Source organism: Carcharhinus amblyrhynchos, chromosome 27 (genome assembly GCF_965287045.1).
Source record: "Carcharhinus amblyrhynchos chromosome 27, sCarAmb.v2.hapA, whole genome shotgun sequence".
Taxonomy (NCBI): domain Eukaryota; kingdom Metazoa; phylum Chordata; class Chondrichthyes; order Carcharhiniformes; family Carcharhinidae; genus Carcharhinus; species Carcharhinus amblyrhynchos.
Genome location: NC_137350.1, coordinates 42,343,193 through 42,363,325, shown reverse-complemented (window position 1 = coordinate 42,363,325; position 20,133 = coordinate 42,343,193). Strand labels below are relative to the sequence as shown.

General features: G+C 44.5%; 1 protein-coding gene across 1 annotated transcript in view; it reads left to right on the top strand.

The window, feature by feature from the left end:
• coasy (CoA synthase) overlaps positions 1-20,133 on the top strand; it is a 68,655-nt gene that overhangs the window by 27,903 nt on the left and 20,619 nt on the right. Inside the window, exons 6-8 of the mRNA XM_080213447.1 lie at positions 4,017-4,081; positions 5,573-5,657; positions 18,736-18,833. Coding sequence (XP_080069573.1) covers positions 4,017-4,081; positions 5,573-5,657; positions 18,736-18,833 — 248 coding nt within the window. The remainder of the gene's footprint in view (positions 1-4,016; positions 4,082-5,572; positions 5,658-18,735; positions 18,834-20,133) is intronic.

Here is a 20,133-nt window from a genome sequence, read left to right as displayed (position 1 = left end):
CATTCAGCATGCTGGGTTTCATTGGCCAGAACATTGAATAAACGAGTTGGGATGTCTTGTTGAAGTTGTACAAGACATTGGTAAGGCCAGACTTGGAAATACTGTGTACAGTTCTGGTCACCCTATTGTAGAAAGGATATTATTAAACTAGTAAGCGTGCAGAAGAAATTTACTCGGATGCTACCAGGACTTAATGGTTTGAGTTATAACAAGAGGCTGGATCGACTGGGACTTTTTTCTCTGGAGCGTAGAAGGCTGAGGAGTGATGTTATGGAGGCCTATAAAATAATGAGGGGTATAGATCAGCTAGATAGTCAATATCTTTTCCCAAAGGTAAGGGAATCTAAAACTAGAGGAAATAGGTTTAAGGTGAGAAGTGAGAGATACATAAGTGTCCAGAGGGGCAATTTTTTCACACAGAGGATGGTGAGTGTCTGGAACAAGCTGCCAGAGGTAATAGTAGCCTCTCTTAAGCCTCTTTTAAGGAAGAGGTAGTAGTAGAGGCGGATACAATTTTGCCTTTTAAAAAGTGTTTAGATATTTACATGGGTAAGATGGGTCTCGAGGGATATGGGCCAAATGTGGGCAATTGGTACTTGCTTTAGGGTTTTAAAAAAAGGCAGCGTGGAAAAGTGGGGCCGAAGGGCCTGTTTCCATGCTGTAAAACTTTGACTCTGAGGCCAGTGAACCTGAGGTGTTCTTACGACAATTGACAGTGGTTTCATGGTCACCATTAGACTTTGAATTTCAGAATTTTATGGAATTATAATTTTACACCTGCGGCGATGGGATTTGAGCCCAGCTCCTCAGATCTTACATTGGGTCTCTGTATTACTAATCCAGTGACAATATCACAACACCACCATCTCCTCGGTGGAGGAATTAAAATGTTCATGCTCCAAATGCAGGCCTTCATGATAAGAGAAAGCCAAAAAAATGGCATTTCTTGGGGGAAAAGCAAACTGTCAAACTGAGAAAAGTTCTGTTTTCTAATGTTCTGTTTTCTGATTTACTCAGGTACCATGACTATTCATTTAAGGGACATTAGCAGCTCTTTATAGGGAGCTGAGAATGAAGTCCCAGCTTTCTTTTGACATATAACTCTACACTTTAAGTTAAGCTGCAAAACTCATTTACAAAGAACAGTGCAGCACAGGATCAGGCCCTTCAGCCCACCAAGCCTGCACTGATTTCACTGTCCTATCTAGATTGGACTTTATAGCGAGGGGGATAGAATATAAAAGTAGGGAGGTCTTGCTGCAACTGTACAGGGCACTGGTGAGGCCGTAGCTGGAGTACTGTGTGCAGTTTTGGTCGCTGCACTTGCGGAAGGATATTTTGGCCTTGGAGGGAGTGTGGAGGAGGTTCACTAGGCTGATACCGGAGATGAAGGGGTTAGACTATGAAGAGAGACTAAATAGACTGGGTCTGTACTCATTGGAGTTTAGAAGGATGAGGGGGGATCTTATAGAGATGTATAAGGTAATGAAGGGGATGGATAGGGTAGAGGTAGAGAGATTCTTCCCGCTTAGAAAGGATAGCAGGACTAGAGGACACAGTCTCAAGATAAGGGAGGCGGGGGGAGGTGGGGGGGCGCAGTTTAGATCAGAGTTGAGGAGGAACTTCACTCAAAGGGTGGTGAATCTCTGGAATTCTCTGCCCGTTGAACTGGTGGAGGTTACCTCGCTGAATATATTTAAGTCACGGGTAGATAGGTTTCTGATAGACAAGGGAATTAAGGGTTACGGGGAGAAAGCGGGAAAGTGGAACTGATCCACTTCAGATCAGCCATGATCTTATTGAATGGCGGGGCAGGCTCGAAGGGCTAGATGGCCCACTCCTGCTCCTATTTCTTATGTTCTTAACCTCCTGTATCCCTCTATTCCCTGCCTGTTCATGTGTCTACCTAGATGAGTCTTAAATATCACTAACGTCTGCCTCAACCACCTCACTTGATTGTGCATTTCAGGCTCCCATCGTCCTCTGTGTGAAAAAAAAATTCCCCCACACATCTCCGTTGAACCTTTTCCCCCTTGAACTTGTGCTCCCTTGTAATTGTCATTCCTGCTCTGGGGAAAAACCTTCCAATTGTTCACCCTATCCATACCCTCATAATTTTATAAACTTCTATCAGGTCGCCTCTCAGCCTCTGTCTTCCCAGGGACAACAATGCCAGTTTATGCAATCTCTCCTCATAGCTCATACCCTCCATTCCAGGCAAAATCCTGGAATTTCTGTACTCTTTCCAAAGTCTCCACGTCCATCTGGTAGTGTCGTGACCAGAATTGGACACAGTAATCCAAATGTGGTCTAACCAATGTTTTGTACAACTGTAAAGTTGGCAAACTTTTATTCTTGATGCCCCATCCAATGAAGAGAAGCATGCCATATGTATTCTTCACCACCTTTTCCGCCTGTGCTGCCACTTTTAAGGATCTGTGGACTTGTACTCCCAGACCTCTCTGTGTCTATGCTCCTGATGGTTCTGCCATCTGGTAGCTCCCACCCGAGTTGGATCTACAAATATGGATCACCTCATACTTGTCTGGATTAAATTCCATCTGCCATTTCTCCATGCAATTTTCAAGCCTATCTATATCCTGCTGTATTCTCTGACAATCTTCTTCACTATCTGCAACTCCGCCAATCTTAGTATCATCCACAGACTTGCTAATCATTTAGTAATGCAGTTGTTATATTCTGCTATATAAGTGGCAGTTTGGTAGGGTTCCACTTAGGGCGGTGGATAGAGGAGAGCCGGTGGATGTGGTCTTTCTGGATTTTCAGAAGGCGTTTGACAAGGTACCTCACAGGAGGTTATTGCAGAAGGTCAGGGGACAGGGAGTTGGGGGTAGGGTGTTAGCGTGGATAGAGGATTGGTTATCAAATAGGAGGCAGAGAGTGGGGGTCAGTGGGTGCTATTCGGATTGGCAGATGGTGACTAGTGGAGTGCCTCAGGGGTCGGTGCTGGGGCCTCAGCTATTTACCATTTATATAGATGATCTGGAGGAGGGAACCGAGTGTAGGGTGTCGAAATTTGCTGATGACACCAAGATTGGAGGAAAGGCAAATTGTGCGGAGGGTGTGGAGAGTCTACAGAAGGATCTAGATAGGCTGGGCGAGTGGGCCAGGAAATGGCAAATGCAATTTAATGTTGGCAAGTGCGAGGTGGTCCACTTTGGTAGGAAGGATTATCACTTACATGGCGAAAAACTGCAGCAGGCGACGGTGCAGAGGGACCTTGGGGCCCTTGTGCATGAGTCGCAAAAACCCAGCTTGCAGGTGCAGCAGGTGATCAGGAAGGCGAATGGGATGCTGGCCTTCATAGCGAGGGGGATTGAATATAAAAGTAGGGAGGTCTTGCTGCGGCTGTATAGGGCATTGGTGAGGCCGCAGCTGGAGTACTGTGTGCAGTTTTGGGCGCTGTACTTACGCAAGGATATTTTGGCCTTGGAGGGAGTGCAGAGGAGGTTTACTAGGCTGATGCCGGAGTTGAGGGGGTTGAGCTATGAGGAGAGGCTGAATAAACTAGGCTTGTACTCGTTAGAGTTTAGAAGAATGAGGGGAGATCTCATTGAGACGTATAAGATGATGAATGGGATGGATAGGATAGAGGTGGAGAGACTCTTCCTGCTCAGAAAGGATAATAGGACTAGGGGGCACAGCCTCAAGATAAAGGGGGGGTGGGGGGCAGTTTAGAACGGAGTTGAGGAGGAACTTCTTCACTCAAAGGGTGGTGAATCTCTGGAATTCTCTGCCCGTTGAAGTGGTGGAGGCTACCTCGCTAAATATTTTTAAGACACGGGTTGATGGGTTTTTGGTAAGAGAGGGGATTAAGGGTTGTGGGGAGAGGGCGGGAATGTGGAACTGAGCCACGTCAGATCAGCCATGATCTTATTGAATGGCGGGGCAGGCTCGAAGGGCTAGATGGCCTACTCCTGCTCCTATTTCTTATGTTCTTATGTTGCTGAATAAACAGTGACTCTGCAGTTATTTTATAATTATTCTCATTGCAGATATTTTACTGAAAGATGGAACAATTGATCGAAATGCATTGGGAAAGAGAGTTTTTGGAGATACTGTAAGTACATAATGTAGAATTTTCCAAAAGTTAAATGGTGTTTATTTTCATTTGCTACTGCTTTACCACTTTCCCATTATTAGATCAGTCTGAGGAATATAGTGCCAAATAGCATAACATACGTCAAAATGGATGCAGAGGATTGAATGTTATGTTAACATTGGCTCAAGTGGCTGTTGTTCTGAGGGTCAGATTTTCATGCCGGAGTCTTCATTTCTTTGTACTTTATAACCTTTGTTCCAGTCATAAATGCAAGTGAGGCATTTTAAATATCAAGATGTTTATTTCATTTGTGAAATTTGAAGTATTATGTTAATAATGTTGCACTGAATCATTAAATATTTGTGATTATAAACGTGACTTGGCAAATTTGTGGTGATGAAACACTTTGGAACCCAAGTGTTCAGTTTCTGACACTGCTAACAGTTCTCTCTTAAGGTACTGTTCCCCCTCTCCCTCAAATCTGCCTCTTCCCCTGCCATAATACCAAAATATCTCTTGGTAACTTCACAAGTAACGTCCTGGTTGACTGTGGCAAAAGTAAACTTTCCCTTCCTGCGTCATTAACCCCTGGTCTCTCCCAAGAATCTAGCCTTGGCCCCTTTCTATTTCTCATTTATGTGGTGTTGTTTGGTAACATTTTCTGGACACACAATGCCAGATTTCACATGTGCACAAACAGCATTCATCCTTACTCACTCATCCCTGCAGTGTCTCTGATTTATCCTGCCGCTTGTCTTACACCCCAGCTTTGGGTGAGCAGACCTTACCCTTGGTTAAATGTTAGGAAAGCTAAAGCTATTTTTCATCCCCACCAAAAATTTTGTTTCCCAGCCATCATCCCCATCCCCTTTCTTGACCATCTTAGTTGAGCCTCTGACCCCATAACTCCTCCAGCACCAGGACTGCCTACTTTCACCTCTGAGACATTTCCCATCTCTACCCCAGTTCAGCTCATTTACTAAAACCCATATCCCTGCTTTGGCTCCTCCAGATTTGATTGTTTCACTGATTTCCTAGGCAACCTCCCATTTTACACGCTTCGTAGACTTCAGATCATCCAAAACATCACTGCCAATATCCAAACTTGCACCGAGTTCCATTCATCCATTACCCTGTGTTCACTGCCCTATGGTGCTGCTAGCCTGGCAGCGCCTTGAATCTCTCTATTTTAACCCCTCCATGGCCTCGACCCTCCCTATTTTTGTATCCACCTCCTTACAATCCTCTTATGACTCTGCACTGCTCCAATTCTGACTGCTTGTGCATTCTCAGATTTCACCATTGCTCTTTGATGACAGCCTTCAGCTGCTTGGGTCTGGAATTCTCTCCCTAAAACTCTTTGACCCTCTGCCTCTCCCCTCCTTTAAGAAACTCTACACAACTACCTCTTTGTACCACATGACTTTTAGTTTTACAGAATAACGAAAGCATTTAATAGTATATTTCCTGGTAAAAATGCACTCTGATAGTATATTCTTTCTGCTTAAGGAGAAACTCAAAAGTCTAACAGACATTGTCTGGCCAGAGACTGTCACTATTGTGAAGCAGAAAATTGCTGATGCTGGTGCTGATGGTAAGTGCCAAGGATCTAATATTGCAATGCCAATACAATTGAATATCCCAAGTTTTATAGATTCCATTGAATCCCTTACAGTGCAGAAGGAGACCATTCAGCCCATCAAGTCTGCACTAACTCTCTAAAAGAGCATCTTGCCCAAGCCCATCTCTTCCGTCCTATCCATGTAACCGTGCAGCTGTAGCTCCTGTTAAACCACTTGACAGCTCTGGAGCTGCGGATGGATTCATTTTGGAACATCCACGATGCTGAGGGAATCATGAATAGCACATTCAGTGAGTTAGTCACACCGCAGATAAAAATTACTGAGAGATATAGGGAATGGGTGACCACCAGACAGAGAAGGAGTAGGAAGGCAGCGCAGGATCCCATGCAGTCATCTCCCTCCAAAACAGATATACCTATTTGGATACTGTTGGGGGAGATGGCTCACCAAGGGAAGGTGGCAGCAGCCAGGTTCAAGGCACCATGGCTTGCTGTGCTGCACAGGAGGGCAAGGAAAAGAGTGGCAAAGATATAGTGATAGGAAACTCAATTGTAAGCGAAATAGACAGGCATTTCTGCAGAAGCAAATGAGACTCCAGGATGGTATGTTGCCTCCTGGATGCAAGGGTCAGGGATGTCTTGGAGTAGCTGCAGGACATCCTGGAGGGAGAGGGTGAACAGCCAGCTGCCATGGTGCATATAGGCATCAACGATATAAGTAAAAATGGGCTGAGGTCATACAAGCTGAATTTTTGGAGTTATGTGTTAAACTAAAAAGTAGGACCTCAAAGGTAGTAATCTCAGGATTGCTACCAGTGCCACGTGCTAGTCAGAATAGGAAAGCCAGGATAGCTAAGATGAATAATTAGAAAAGTGTTTAATTGGAGTAAGGGGAATTATGAGGCCATCAGGTAGGAAATTGGAGGCTTAAATTGGAAAGAGGTTTTCTCAGGGAAATGTGCAAATGAAATGTGGCAAGTTTTCAGGGAATATTTGTCTGGAGTTCTGCATAGCAACGTTCCAATGAGACGTGGAAGTTATGGTAGGTTACAGGAACCGTGGTATACAAAGGCTGTAATAAGTCTAGTCAAGAAGAAAAGAAAAGCTTACAAAAGGTTCAGAGAGCTAGGTAATGTTAGAGCTCTAGAAGAGTATACAGCTAATAGGAAGGATCTTAAGAAGGAAATTGGGAGAGCCAGAGGGGTCATGAGAAGGCCTTGACAGGCAGGATTAAGGAAAACCCCAAGGCATTCTAAAAGTATGTTAAGAGCAAGAGGATAAGACATGAAAGAATAGGACCTATCAAATGTGACGGTGGGAAGGTTTGTATGGAACTGGAAGAAATAGCAGAGGTGCTTCATGAATACTTTACTTCAGTATTCACTATGGAGAAGGATCTTGGTGGTTGTCGTGCAGACTTCCAGCGGACTGAAAAGCTTGAGCATGTAGATATTAAGAAAGAGGATGTGTTGGACCTTTTGAAAAGCATCAAGTTGGATAAGTCACCGGGACCAGATGGGATGTACCCCAGGCTACTGTGGGAGGCAAAGGAGGAGATTGCTGAGCCTCTGGCGATGATCTTTGCATCATCAGTGGAGACGGAAGAGGTTCCAGAGGATTGGAAGATTGTGGATGTTGTTCCTTTATTCAGGAAAGGTAGTAGAGATAGCCCTGGAAATTATAGACCAGTAAGTCTAACCTCAGTGGTTGGTAAGTTGATGGAGAAGATCCTGAGAGACAGGATTTATGAACATTTGGAGAGGTATAATATGATTAAGAATAGTCAACATGTCTTATGAGCCTGATTGAATTTTTTGAAGCTGTGACTAAACACATTGATGAAGGAAGAGCAGTAGATGTAGTATATTTGGACTTCAGCAAGGCATTTGATAAGGTGCCCCGTGCAAGGCTTATTGAAAAAGTGAGGGGGCATGGGATCCAAGGGGACATTGTTTTGTGGATCCAGAACTGGCTTGCCCACAGAAGGCAAAAAGTGGTTATAGATGGGTCATATTCTGCATGGGCGTCGGTCACCAGTGGAATGCCCCAGGGATCTGTTCTCGGATCCTTACTCTTTGTGATTTTTATAAATGACCTGGATGAGGAAGTGGAGGGATGGGTTGGTAAGTTTGCTGATGACACAAAGGTTAGAGGTAATAGAAACATAGAACATTACAGCACAGTACAGGCCCTTCGGCCCTCAATGTTGTGCCGAGCTATGTCCAAACCCAAGATCAAGCTATCCCCTCCCTATAATTCTGGAGTGCTCCATGTGCCTATCCAATAACCGCTTGAAAGTTCCTAAAGTGTCCAACTAGTGCGATAGACTATCACAGCAGGCAGTCTATTCCACACCCCAACCACTCTCTGAGTAAAGAATATACCTCGGGCATCGCTCCTATATCTCCCACCATGAGCCTTATAGTTATGCCCCCTAGTAACAGCTACATCCACCCAAGGAAATAGTCTCTGCACGTCCACTCTATCAATCCCTCTCAACATGTTATAAACCTCTAAGTCGCCTCTCATCCTCCTCCGCTCCAAGAGAAAAGCCTCAGCTCCCTCAACCTTTCCTCATAAGACCTACCCTCCAAACCAGGCAGCATCCTGGTAAATCTCCTCTGCACTCTCTCCAATGCTTCCACATCCTTCTTATAGTGAGGTGACCAGAACAACACAATATTCCAAATGTGGTCTCACCAACATCCGGTATAGTTGCAGCATAATCCCACGGCTCTAAAACTCAAACCCCCTGTTAATAAACGCTAACATACTATAAGCCTTCTTCACGGCTCTATCCCCTTGAGTGGCAACCTTCAGAGATCTATGGATATGAACCCCAAGTTGTCTCTGTTCCTCCACATTCCTCAGAACCCTGCCGTTGACCCTGTAATCTGTATTCAAGTTTGTCCAACCAAAATGAATCACCTCACACTCATCAGGGTTAAACTCTCCATCTGCCACTTTTCGGCCCAACTCTGCATCCTAACGATGTCTCTTTGCAGCCTGCAAGAGCCCTCCACCTCATCCACTACTCCACTGATCTTGGTGTCATCAGCAAATTTACTAACCTACCCTTCAGCCCCTTCTTCCAAGTCATTGATAAAAATCACAAAAAGCAGAGGACCCAGCACTGATCCCTGTGGTACACTGCTGGTAACTGGCCTCCAGTCTGAACATTTTCCCTCCACCACCACCCTCTGTCTTTTATGATACAGTCAGTCACTTATCCAATTGGCCAAATTTCCTTCTATCCCACATCTCCTTATCTTCTTCATGAGCCCTCCATGGGGAACCTTATCAAATGCCTTACTGAAATCCATGTATACGACATCAACTGCTCTACCTTCATCCAGATACTTAGTTACCTCCTCAAAGAATTCAATCAAATTTAGAACATAGAAAAACTACAGCACAAACAGGCCCTTCAGCCCACAAGTTGCGCCGATCACATCCCTACCTACTTGGCTTATCTATAACCCTCAAACCTATTAAGTCCCATGTACTCATCCAGAAGTCTCTTAAAACACCCTATCGAATTTGCCTCCACCACCACCGACAGCAGCTGATTCCACTCACCTACCATCCTCTGAGTGAAAAACTTACCCTGACATCTCCTGTGTACCTACTCCCCAGCACCTTAAACCTGTGTCCTTTTGTAGCAACCATTTCAGCCCTGGGAAAAAGCCTCTGAGAATCCATCCGATCTGTACCCCTCAACATCTTATAAACCTCTGTCGGGTCACCTCTCGTCCTTCGTCTCTCCAAGGAGAAAAGACCGAGTTCCCTCAACCTATCCTCATAAGGCATGCCACCCAATCCAGGCAACATCCTTGCAAATCTCCTCTGCACCCTTTCAATAGCTTCCACGGCCCTCCTGTAATGAGGTAACCAGAACTGAGCACAATACTCCAAGTGGGGTCTGACTAGGGTCTTATAAAGTTGCAGCATTATCTCCCGACTCCTAAACTCAGTCCCTCGATTGATGAAGGCCAGTACACCGTACGCCTTCTTAACCACATCCTCTACCTGCGAGGCCGATTTAAGAGTCCTATGGACCCGGACCCCAAGGTCCTTCTGATCCTCTACACTGCTAAGAGTCGTACCCTTGATATTGTACTCCTTCATCCCATTTGACCTGCCAAAATGGACCACTACACACTTATCCACGTTGAAGTCCATTTGCCACTTCTCCACCCAGTCTTGCATCCTATCTATGTCACACTGCAACTTCTGACATCCCTCCAAACTATCCACAACGCCACCACCTTTGTGTCGTCAGCAAACTTACCAACCCATCCCTCCACTTCCTCATCCAGGTCATTTATGAAAATTACAAACAGCAAGGGTTCCAGAACAGATCCCTGGGGCACTCCACTGGTGACCAACCTCCATGCAGAAAAAGACCCATCTACCACCACTCTCTGCCTTCTGCGGGCAAGCCAGTTCTGGATCCACAAGATCATTGCCAGAGGGTCTGCAATCTCTTCCCTCGTCTCCCACAGTAACCTGGGGTACATCCCATCTGGTCCCGGTGAATTATCTATCTTGATGCTATTCATAATTTCCAACACATCCTCTTTCTTAATGTCCACATACTCAATCTTTTCAGTCCGCCGCAAGCCTGCAGTACAACCACCCAGATCATTTTCCACCGTGAATACCGAGGTAACATATTCATTAAGCATCTCTGCTTTTTCTACCGGTTCTGTACAAACTTTCCCACCTTCACATTTTATAGGTCCTATTCCTTCACATCTCATCCTTTCACTCTTCACATATTTGTAGAACGCCTTAGGGTTTTCCGTAATCTTACCTGCCAAGGCCTTCTCATGACCCCTTCTGGCTCTCCAAAATTCCTTCTTAAGTTCCTTCCTACAAGCCATATACTCCACTAGATCCCTAACATCACCCAGCTCTCTAAACCTTTTGTACACTTTCCTTTTCTTTTTGACTAGGTTCATTACAACTTTTGTGCACCATGGTTCCCGTAAGCTACCAAGACCTCTCTGTCTCATTGGAATGTGGTCATGCAGAACTCCGGACAAACATTCCTTGAGAATCTGCAACTTTACTTCGGTACTTTTCCCCGAGAATACCTCCTTCCAATTTACTCGTCTAATTTCCTGCCTGATGGCTTCATATTTCCCCTTACCCCAGATAAACACTTTCCTAGCCTGCCTGATCCTATCTCTTTCCAATGCTAGTGTAAAGGAGATAGAGTTATGATCACTATCCCTAAGATGCTCTCCCACTGAGAGATCTTTCACCTGTCCAAGTTCATTAGCCAGTATCAGATCGAGTACAGCTTCTCCTCTTGTAGACTTATCCACATACTGTATCAGGAAACCCTCCTGAACGCACCTAACAAACTCCTCCCCATCCAAACCCCTTACCCCAGGGATATTCCAGTCGATGTTTGGGAAATTAAAGTCTCCCATCACGACAACTCTGTTATTACTATATGTCTCCAGGATCTAATTCCCTATCTGCACCTCAACATCCCTGTTACTATTGGCCGGCCTATAGAAGACACCCAGCAAAGTTATTAACCCCGTCCTGTTCCGAACTTACACCCATAGAGACTCCGTTGACATTCCCTCCATGGCGTCCACCTTCTCTACAGCCAAGACACTATCCCTGATCAACAGTGCCACTCCCCCCACTCTTTTGCCCCCCTCCCAATCCTTTCTGAAACATCTGAAACACAGCATCTGAAGTATCCAGTCCTGTCCCTGAGACATCCAAGTCTCTGTAATGGCCACCACATCACAATTCCAAGCAGCAATCCATGCTCTAAGCTCATCCACTTTATTCACCACACTCCTGGCGTTAAAATAGACACATCTCAAACCTTCGGTCTGAGCGCTCCCCTTCTCCATCACCCGTCTATCCTCCTTCTTACATGGTCTACAGTCCTTCTCTATTTGCGAGCTAATCTCCCCGCTCCCAGTCACCTCATCTCGATTCCCTTTTGTGAGACAGGACTTACCCCTCATGAAACCATGCTGACTATCCCAGATTAAACTGAATCTTTCCAAATGGTCATAAATCCTATCTCTCAGGACCCTTTCCATTAACTTACCGACCACCGAAGTAAGACTAACTGGCCTATAATTACCAGGGTCATTCCTGTTTCCTAGAGGAACAAAGTTTGCCACTTTCCAGTCCTCTGGCACTATCCCTATGGACAGTGAGGACCCAAAGATCAAAGCTAAAGGCTCCGCAATCTCATCCCTTGCCTCCCAAAGTATCCTAGGATGTTTCCCATCTGGCCCAGGGGACTTATCCACCCTCAGGTTTTTCAAAATTGCAAATACATCGCCCCTCAGAACATCTACCTCCTCCATCCTATCAGCCTGTATCATGCACTCATCCTCAGAAACATGGCCCCTCTCCTTGGTGTTCACTGAAGAAAAGTATTCATTCAATGCCTCACCTATTTCTTCTGACTCTATGCACAAGTTCCCACTACTATCCTTGACTGGCCCTAACCTCACCCTCGTCATTCTTTTATTTCTCACATAAGAGTGAAAAGCCTTGGGGTTTTCTTTTATCCGACCCGCCAAGGACTTCTCATGCCCCCTCCTCGCTCTCCTAAGCCCTTTCTTTAACTCATTCCTGGCTACCTTGTAACACTGAAGTGACCCAACTGAATCTTGTTTTTTCATCCTTACATACACTTCCTTTTTCCTCTTAACACACATTCAACCTCCTTTGTGAACCATGGTTCCCTCACTCGGCCATTTCCTCCCTGCCTGCCAGGGACATACCTACCAAGGACACGCAGTCTTTGTTCCTTGAAAAAACTCCACTTTTCATTTGTGCCCATACCTGACAGTTTCTGCTCCCATCTTATGCTCCCTATCCATGTTGTGGATAGTGTGGAGGGATGTCAGAAGTTGCAGCGAGACATTGATAGGATGCAAGACTGGGCGGAGAAGTGGCATATGGAGTTCAACCCAGATAAGTGTGAAGCGGTTCATTTTGGCAGGTCAAATAGGTTGGCACAATATAATATTAATGGTAGGACTTTTCGCAGTGTGGAAAATCAGAAGGATCTTGGGGTCTGAGTTCACAGGATGCTCAAAGCGGCTGTGCAGGTAGAGGCTGTGGTTAAGAAGGCATATGGTGTACGGACCTTCATCATTCGAGGAATTGAGCTTAGGAGTCAAAACATAATGTTGCAACTATATAGGACCCTGGTCAGACCTCACTTGGAGTACTGTGCTCAGTTCTGGTCGCCTCATTACAGGAAGGATGTGGAAGCCATAGATAGGGTGCAGAGGAGATTTACAAGGATGTTGCCTGGATTGGGGAGCATGCTTATGAGGATAGACGAAGGATGAGGGCTGACCTGATAGAGGTTTATAAGATGTTGAGACGTATTGATCGAGTGGATGGTCAGACACTTTTTTCCAGTGCTGAAATGGTTGGCACAAGAGGACACAGGTTTAAGGTGCAGGGGAGTAGGTACAGAGGAGATGTCAGGGATAAGTTTTTCACTCAGAGTGGTGGGTGCGTGGAATGGGCTGCCAGCAACGCTGGTGGAGGCGGATTCGATAGGGTCTTTTAAGAGACTTTTAGATAAGTACATAGAACTTAGTAAGATAAAGGGTTATAGGTAAGCCTAGTAACTTCTAAGGTAGGGACGTGTTCGGCACAGCTTTGTGGGCTGAAGGGCCTATACTGTGCTGTAGTTTTTCTATGTTTCTATGAATACTTGGCTTGAGAGATGGTGCAAGAGGAAGGGATTTAAATTCCTGGGATATTGGAACCAGTCCTGAGGGAGGTGGGACCAGTAGAAATGGGACAGTGTGCACCGGGGCAGCACTGGAACCAATGTCCTATGGGAGTGATTGCTAGTGCTGTTGGGAAGGGTTTAAACTAATGTAGATGAGGGATGGGAACCAATGCAGGAGGTCAGAGGGAAGTAAGGTGGGAACAGAACGCATTAAAGGGAAAAGTGAGAGGCAGAGAAACCAAAGTCAAAAATCAAGAAGGGCCACAGTAGAGTACAGGCACTGTGGAGAACTCAGTGAATTGTTCTAATATGGTTAAGAGAAATAAAACACAGAGTATGTACAAAACATGACAAGACAGATGGTCTGAGATGTGTTTGTTTTAATGCAAGGAGTATGACAGATAAGGTGGATGAACTTAATGCTTGGATTACTACATGGAACTATGATGTTGAGGCAGTTTCGGAAACTTGGATGAAAGAAAGGCAGAACTGATATGTCAGCAGATTACAGGAAGATATAAAAACAACAGGGTTGTTGGGATGATACCACTGTTGTGGCAGATCTCAAACAATGACGAGACACCGTACAAGAAAGAAATAAAAATTCTGGTGAACTGGTATGAAGACAATAAGAACATAAGAAGTAGGAGCAGGAGTAGGCCATCTAGCCCTTCGAGCTTGCCCCGCCATTCAATAAGATCATGGCTGATCTGAAGTGGCTCAGTTCCACTTTCCCACCTTCTCCCCATAACCCTTAATCCCCTTGCCTATCAAAAACCTACCTACCCGCGTCTTAAATATATTTAGCGAGGTAGCCTCCACCACTTCAACGGGCAGAGAATTCCAGAGATTCACCACCCTTTGAGTGAAAAAGTTCCTCCTCAACTCCGTTCTAAACTGCCCCCCCCTTATCCTACTGTCCTTTCTGAGCGGGAAGAGCCTCTCCACCTCTATCCTATCCATCCCATTCATCATCTTGTACATCTCAGTGATGATCTCCTCAATAATCTCTCCTTGAATGTCAAGAAAACGAAGGAGATATCTCACCCACTTCATGAAGTCTAGTACCATCACAAGAACCCTTTGTTTTTATATCTTCCTGTAATCTGCTGACATATCAGTCCTGCCTTTCTTTTATCCAATTTTAACTTCCCCAACATAGACTGGGATTCTTTTTATGCGAGAGGCTTGGATGAGGCAGTGTTTGTTCAGTGTGTCCAAGAGTGCTTCTTGAGGCAATATGTAGAAATTCCAACTTCGGAAGGGACTACCTTAGATTTGGCTCTGGGAAACGAGCCCAGACAGGTGATTGATGTCTCAGTGGGGGACCATTTTGGGAACAATGATCACAATTCTACAAGTTTCAAGGTACTTGTAGGAAAGGATAGAAGTAGTTCCAGAATGAAAGTACTAAACTGGAAGAACTGTGACAGCATTAGGTAGGATATTGATTTGATTTGATTTGATTTGATTTATTATTGTCACATGTATTAGTATACAGTGAAAAGTATTGTTTCTTGTGCACTATACAGACAAATCATACTGTACATAGGAAAGGAGAGACTACAAAATGTAGTGTTACAGTCATAGCTAGGGTGTAGAGAAAGATCAACTTAGTGTGAGGTGGTCCATTCAAAAGTCTGGTAACAGCAGGGAAGAAACTGTTATTGAGTCGGTTGATACATGACCTCAGACTTTTGTATCTTTTTCCCAATGGAAAAAAGGTGGAAGAGAGTATGTCTGGGGTGCATGGGGTCCTTGATTATGCTGGCTGCTTTTCTGAGGCACTGGGAAGTGTAGACAGTGTCAGTGGATGGAAGGCTGGTATGAGCGATAGAGTGGGCTTCATTCACGAGCTTTTGTGGCTTCTTGCATTCTTGGACAGAGCTGGGGCCATCCTAAGCTGTGATACAACCAGAAAGAATGCTTTCTTTGGTGAATCTGTAGAAGTTGGTGAGAGTTGTAGTGGACACGCCAGATTTCTTTAGTCTCCTGAGAAAGTAGAGGCATTGGTGGGCTTTTTTAACAGTAGCATCCACATGGAGGGACCAGGACAGGTTGTTGGTGATCTGGACACCTAAAAGCTCATGACCATTTCTACATAGACAGGGGCATGCCCTCCACTATACTTCCTGAAGTCGGTGAGATAGCTCCTTCGTTTTGTTGACATTCAAGGAGAGATTATTGTCTTCATACCAGTTCATCAGATATTTTATTTCTTTCCTGTACTGTGCGTTCTCACCGTTTGAGATCTGTCACAACAGTGGAGTCATCAGCAAACCTGAAAATTGAATTGGAGGGGAATTTGGCTATACTGTCGTAGGTGTATAAGGAGTATAGTAAGGGGCTGAGGACACAGCCTTGCGGAGCACCGGTGTTGAGGATGATCGTGGAGGAGGTGTTGTTGCCAGCCTTTATTGACTACAGTCTGTGGGTGAGGAAGTCTGGGATCCAATTGTAGAGGAAGGAGCCAAGCCCCAGGCCATGAAGTTTAGATATGAGTCTTGTAGAAATAATGATGTTATAATGGAGCTAGGGAATGTAGACTGGAAACCATAGAAACAGGCCTTTTGGCCCTTCTTGTCTGTGCCGAACCATTTTTTGCCTAGTCCCATTGACCTGCACTTGGACCATATCCCTCCACACCCCTCTCATCCATGAACCCATCCAAGTTTTTCTTAAATGTTGAAAGTGACCCGCATTTACCACTTTATCCAGCAGCTCATTCCACACTCCCACCACTCTCTGCATGAAGAAGCCCCCCCCGCAATATTCCCTTTAAATTTTTCTCTTTTCACGCTTAACTCATGCCCTCTGGTTTTTTTCTCCCCTAGCCTCAGTGGAAAAAGCCTGCTTGCATTCACTCTATCTATACCCATCAAAATCTTATACACTCCTATCAAATCTCCCCTCATTCTTCTATGCTCCAGGGAATAAAGTCCTAATCTGTTCAATCTCTCTCTGTAACTCAGCTTCTCAAGTCCCAGCAACATCCTCGTGAACCTTCTCTGCACTCTTTCAACCTTATTTACATCCTTCCTGTAACTAGGTGATCAAAACTGTACACAATACTCTAAATTCAGCCTCACCAATGCCTTATATAACCTTACCATAACACTCCAACATTTATACTCGATACTCCGATTTATAAAGGCCAGTGTTCCAAAAGCGCTCTTTACGACCCTATCCACCTGTGACGTCCCTTTTAGGGAATTCTGTACCTGTATTCCCAGATCCCTCTGTTCACCTACACTCTTCAGAGACCTACCATTTACCCTGTACGTTCTACTTTGGTTTGTCCTTCCAAAGTGCAATACCTCACATTTGTCTGCGTTAAATTCCATTTGCAATTTTTCAGCCCATTTTTCTAGTTGGTCCAAATCCCTCTGCAAGCTTTGAAAATCTTCCTCACTGTCCACTACATCTCCAATCTTTGTTTCATCAGCAAATTTGCTGATCCAATTTACCACATTATCATCCAGATCATTGATATAGATGACAAACAACAACGGACCCAACACCGATCCCTGCGGCACACCACTAGTCACAGACCTCCAATCAGAGAAGCAATCCTCCACAACCACTCTCTGGCTTCTTCCATTGAGCCAGTGTCTAATCCAATTTACTACCTCCCCGTGTATACCTAGCAAGGCAGCTGCTTTAGGATAAATCCACCTCCGATATGCAGGAATCTTTTAAAAGTCAGTTGTTAACAATTCAGGGCAAGTATGTCCCTGTAAAAATGAAGGATATGGATGGCAAGATTGGTTTGGGGGGGGAATTTGTTAAAATCGCTGGGGAGGTTTTAAACTAATATGGCACGGGGTGGGAACCTTTGCAAGGATTCAGAGCAGGGGAATTAAGAATACAAGGAAAAGACAATAATGAGAATAAGGAAAATGATAGGCAGAGAAATCAAGGGCCAGAGTTAGATAAGGACTCAGTAAAAAAGAATAGGTTGTGGTATAGTTGGCATTACGGAGATGTAGCTCCAAGGTGAGCAAGGGTGGGACCTAAACACAGGGCTATTCAGTGGATAAAAGCAAATTACTGTAGATGCTGGAATCTGAAACCAAAATAGAAAATGCTGGAAAATCTCAGCAGGTCTGGCAGCATCTGTAAGGAGAGAAAAGAGCTGACGTTTTGAGTCCAGATGACCCTTTGTCAAAGCTACATCTGAGGGGACACCTGATAGAAGTGTTCAAAATTATGAGAGGCATAAACAAGTGGATAATCAGATGCTTTTTATCAGGGTGGAAGTGTGAACTATAAGGGCGCAGGTTCAAGATCATAGAATGCCGAAAGTGCAGAAGGAGGCCATTCGACCCATTGAGTCTGCACTGACCACAATACCATTCAAGCCCTATTCCCGTAACTCCTCATTTTTACCCTGCTAATCTCCCGAACACTAGGGTTAATTTAGCATGGCCCATCAACCTAACCTGCACATCTTTGGACTGTGGGAGGAAACCAGACCACCCGGAGGAAAGCCATGCAGACACAGAGAGAATGTGCAAACTCCACACAAATAGTTCCCGAGGCTGGAATTGAACCTGGGTCCCTGGGACTGTGAGGCAGCAGTGCTAACCACTGTGTCATCGTGCTGCCCAAGAGGGGGATAGTTTAAGGGAGATGGAACTGGACAAGCTAAATGTAGGAAGAACATTCTTGATGTTGGGGAAATGCAGAACTAGGGATCATAGTCTCAGAATAAGGGGTAAGCCATTCAAGACTGAGATGAAGAAGAATTTCTTCACTCAAAGAGTGAACTTGTGGAATTCTCTACTACAGAAAGTTGTTGGGGCCAGTTCGTTAGATGTGTTCAAGAGGGAGCTGGACATGACCTTCTATAGCTAAAGGGATCAAGGAATTTGGAGAGAAAACAGGAATGGGATACTGAAAATGCATGATCAGCCAAGATCATATTGAATGCTGGTACAGGCTCGAAGGGACGAATGGCCTTCTCCTACACCTGTGAGATGTGCGGGCAAGTTTTTCACACAGCGGTGGCTGCCTGGAATGTGCTGCCAGATGAGGCGGTGGAAGCAGGCACTTTAGCAACAAATTTAGAGGCATTTGAATGGGTACATGAATCACAGAATTCTACAGTGCAAAAGAGGCCCTTCGGCCCATCGAGTCTGCACTGATGCATGAATAGGGAGGGAATAGATTGATACAGTCCGAGTAAAGGCAGAGTTTTTTTCAGTTTAGACAGGGCATCATGATCGGCACAGCCTTAGAGGGCCAGAGGACCTATACCTCTGCTGAACTTTTCTTTGTTCTTTGTAATAATTTTAGTTTATATACCACCTAATCTAAATTTCTTATAATGTTTTTTCTTGTCAGGTAAAGCTGTATGTGTGGTGGATGCTGCAGTCTTGCTGGAAGCTGGCTGGATTGATATAGTTCATGAGGTTTGGGTGCTTATTATTCCAGAAGAGGAGGTGGGTTCTATGTGTTCACACAAACCATCACTAATTACAAAACATCTTTCTTAATAACTGACATTTAAAATATTTAACATGGTTTAGTGTTCCTAATGTTTTACATTGTATAAGTTAATTTGCCCTTATTAAGTACTCACAATTTCAATGTTGAATGTCATTGTGATTTTTAAAAATATATTAATTCATGGGATGTAGGCATCGCTGACTATGCCTGCTTTTATTGCCCATCCCTAATTGCATTTTTATCAATGGTTTGGTTGAACTGTCCTGTTTTACTGTTTTTTTTCTCATGCCAAGTCTAGGGTAAAAGCTGGTCTCTGAACCACTCTAGATTGGCTCAAAATTCTAGGAAATGTGTTCAATATCCTTTCTTATAGTTTTCTACTAATATGTATTAATATGTATGAATAAGTGAGGAGCAGATAGGGAAACAGATCCTAGAGAGATGTAGTAATAACAGAGTTGTCGTGATGGCAGACTTTAATTTCCCAAACATCGACTGGAATATCCCTAGGGTAAGGGGTTTGGATGGAGAGGAGTTTGTTAGGCGTGTTCAGGAGGGGTTCCTGACACAGTATGTGGATAAGCCTACAAGAGGAGAAGCTGTACTCGATCTGGTACTGGCTAATGAATCTGGACAGATGTCAGATCTCTCAGTGGGAGAGCATCTTGGGGATAGTGATCATAACTCTACTTCCTTTACGCTAGCGTTGGAAAGAGATAGGATCAGGCAAGCTAGGAAAGTGTTTATCTGGAGTAAGGGGAAATATGAAGCCATCAGGCAGGAAATTAGACGAGTAACTTGGAAGGAGGTATTCTCGGGGAAAAGTACTGAAGTAAAGTGGCAGATTTTCAAAGAATGTTTGTCTGGAGTTCTGCATGACAACGTTCCGATGAGACAGAGAGGTTTTGGTAGGTTAAGGGAACCGTGGTGCATGAAGGTTGTAACGAACCTAATCAAAAAGAAAAGTGTACAAAAGGTTCAGAGAGCTAGGAGATCTTAGGGATCTAGAGGAGTGTACGGGTTGTAGGAAGGAATTTAACAAGGAAATTAGGAGAGCCAGATGGGGTCATGAGAAAGCCTTAGCAGGTAAGATTAAGGTGAACCCTAAAGCATTCTACAAATATGTGAAAAGTAAAAGGATGAGGTGTGAAGGAATAGGACCTATAAAATGTGACGGTGGGAAAGTTGTACAAAACGGGTAGAAATAGCAGAGGTGCTTAATGAATACGTTACCTCGGTATTCATGGTGGAAAAAGATCTGGGTGGTTGTACTGCAGGCTTGCGGCAGACTGA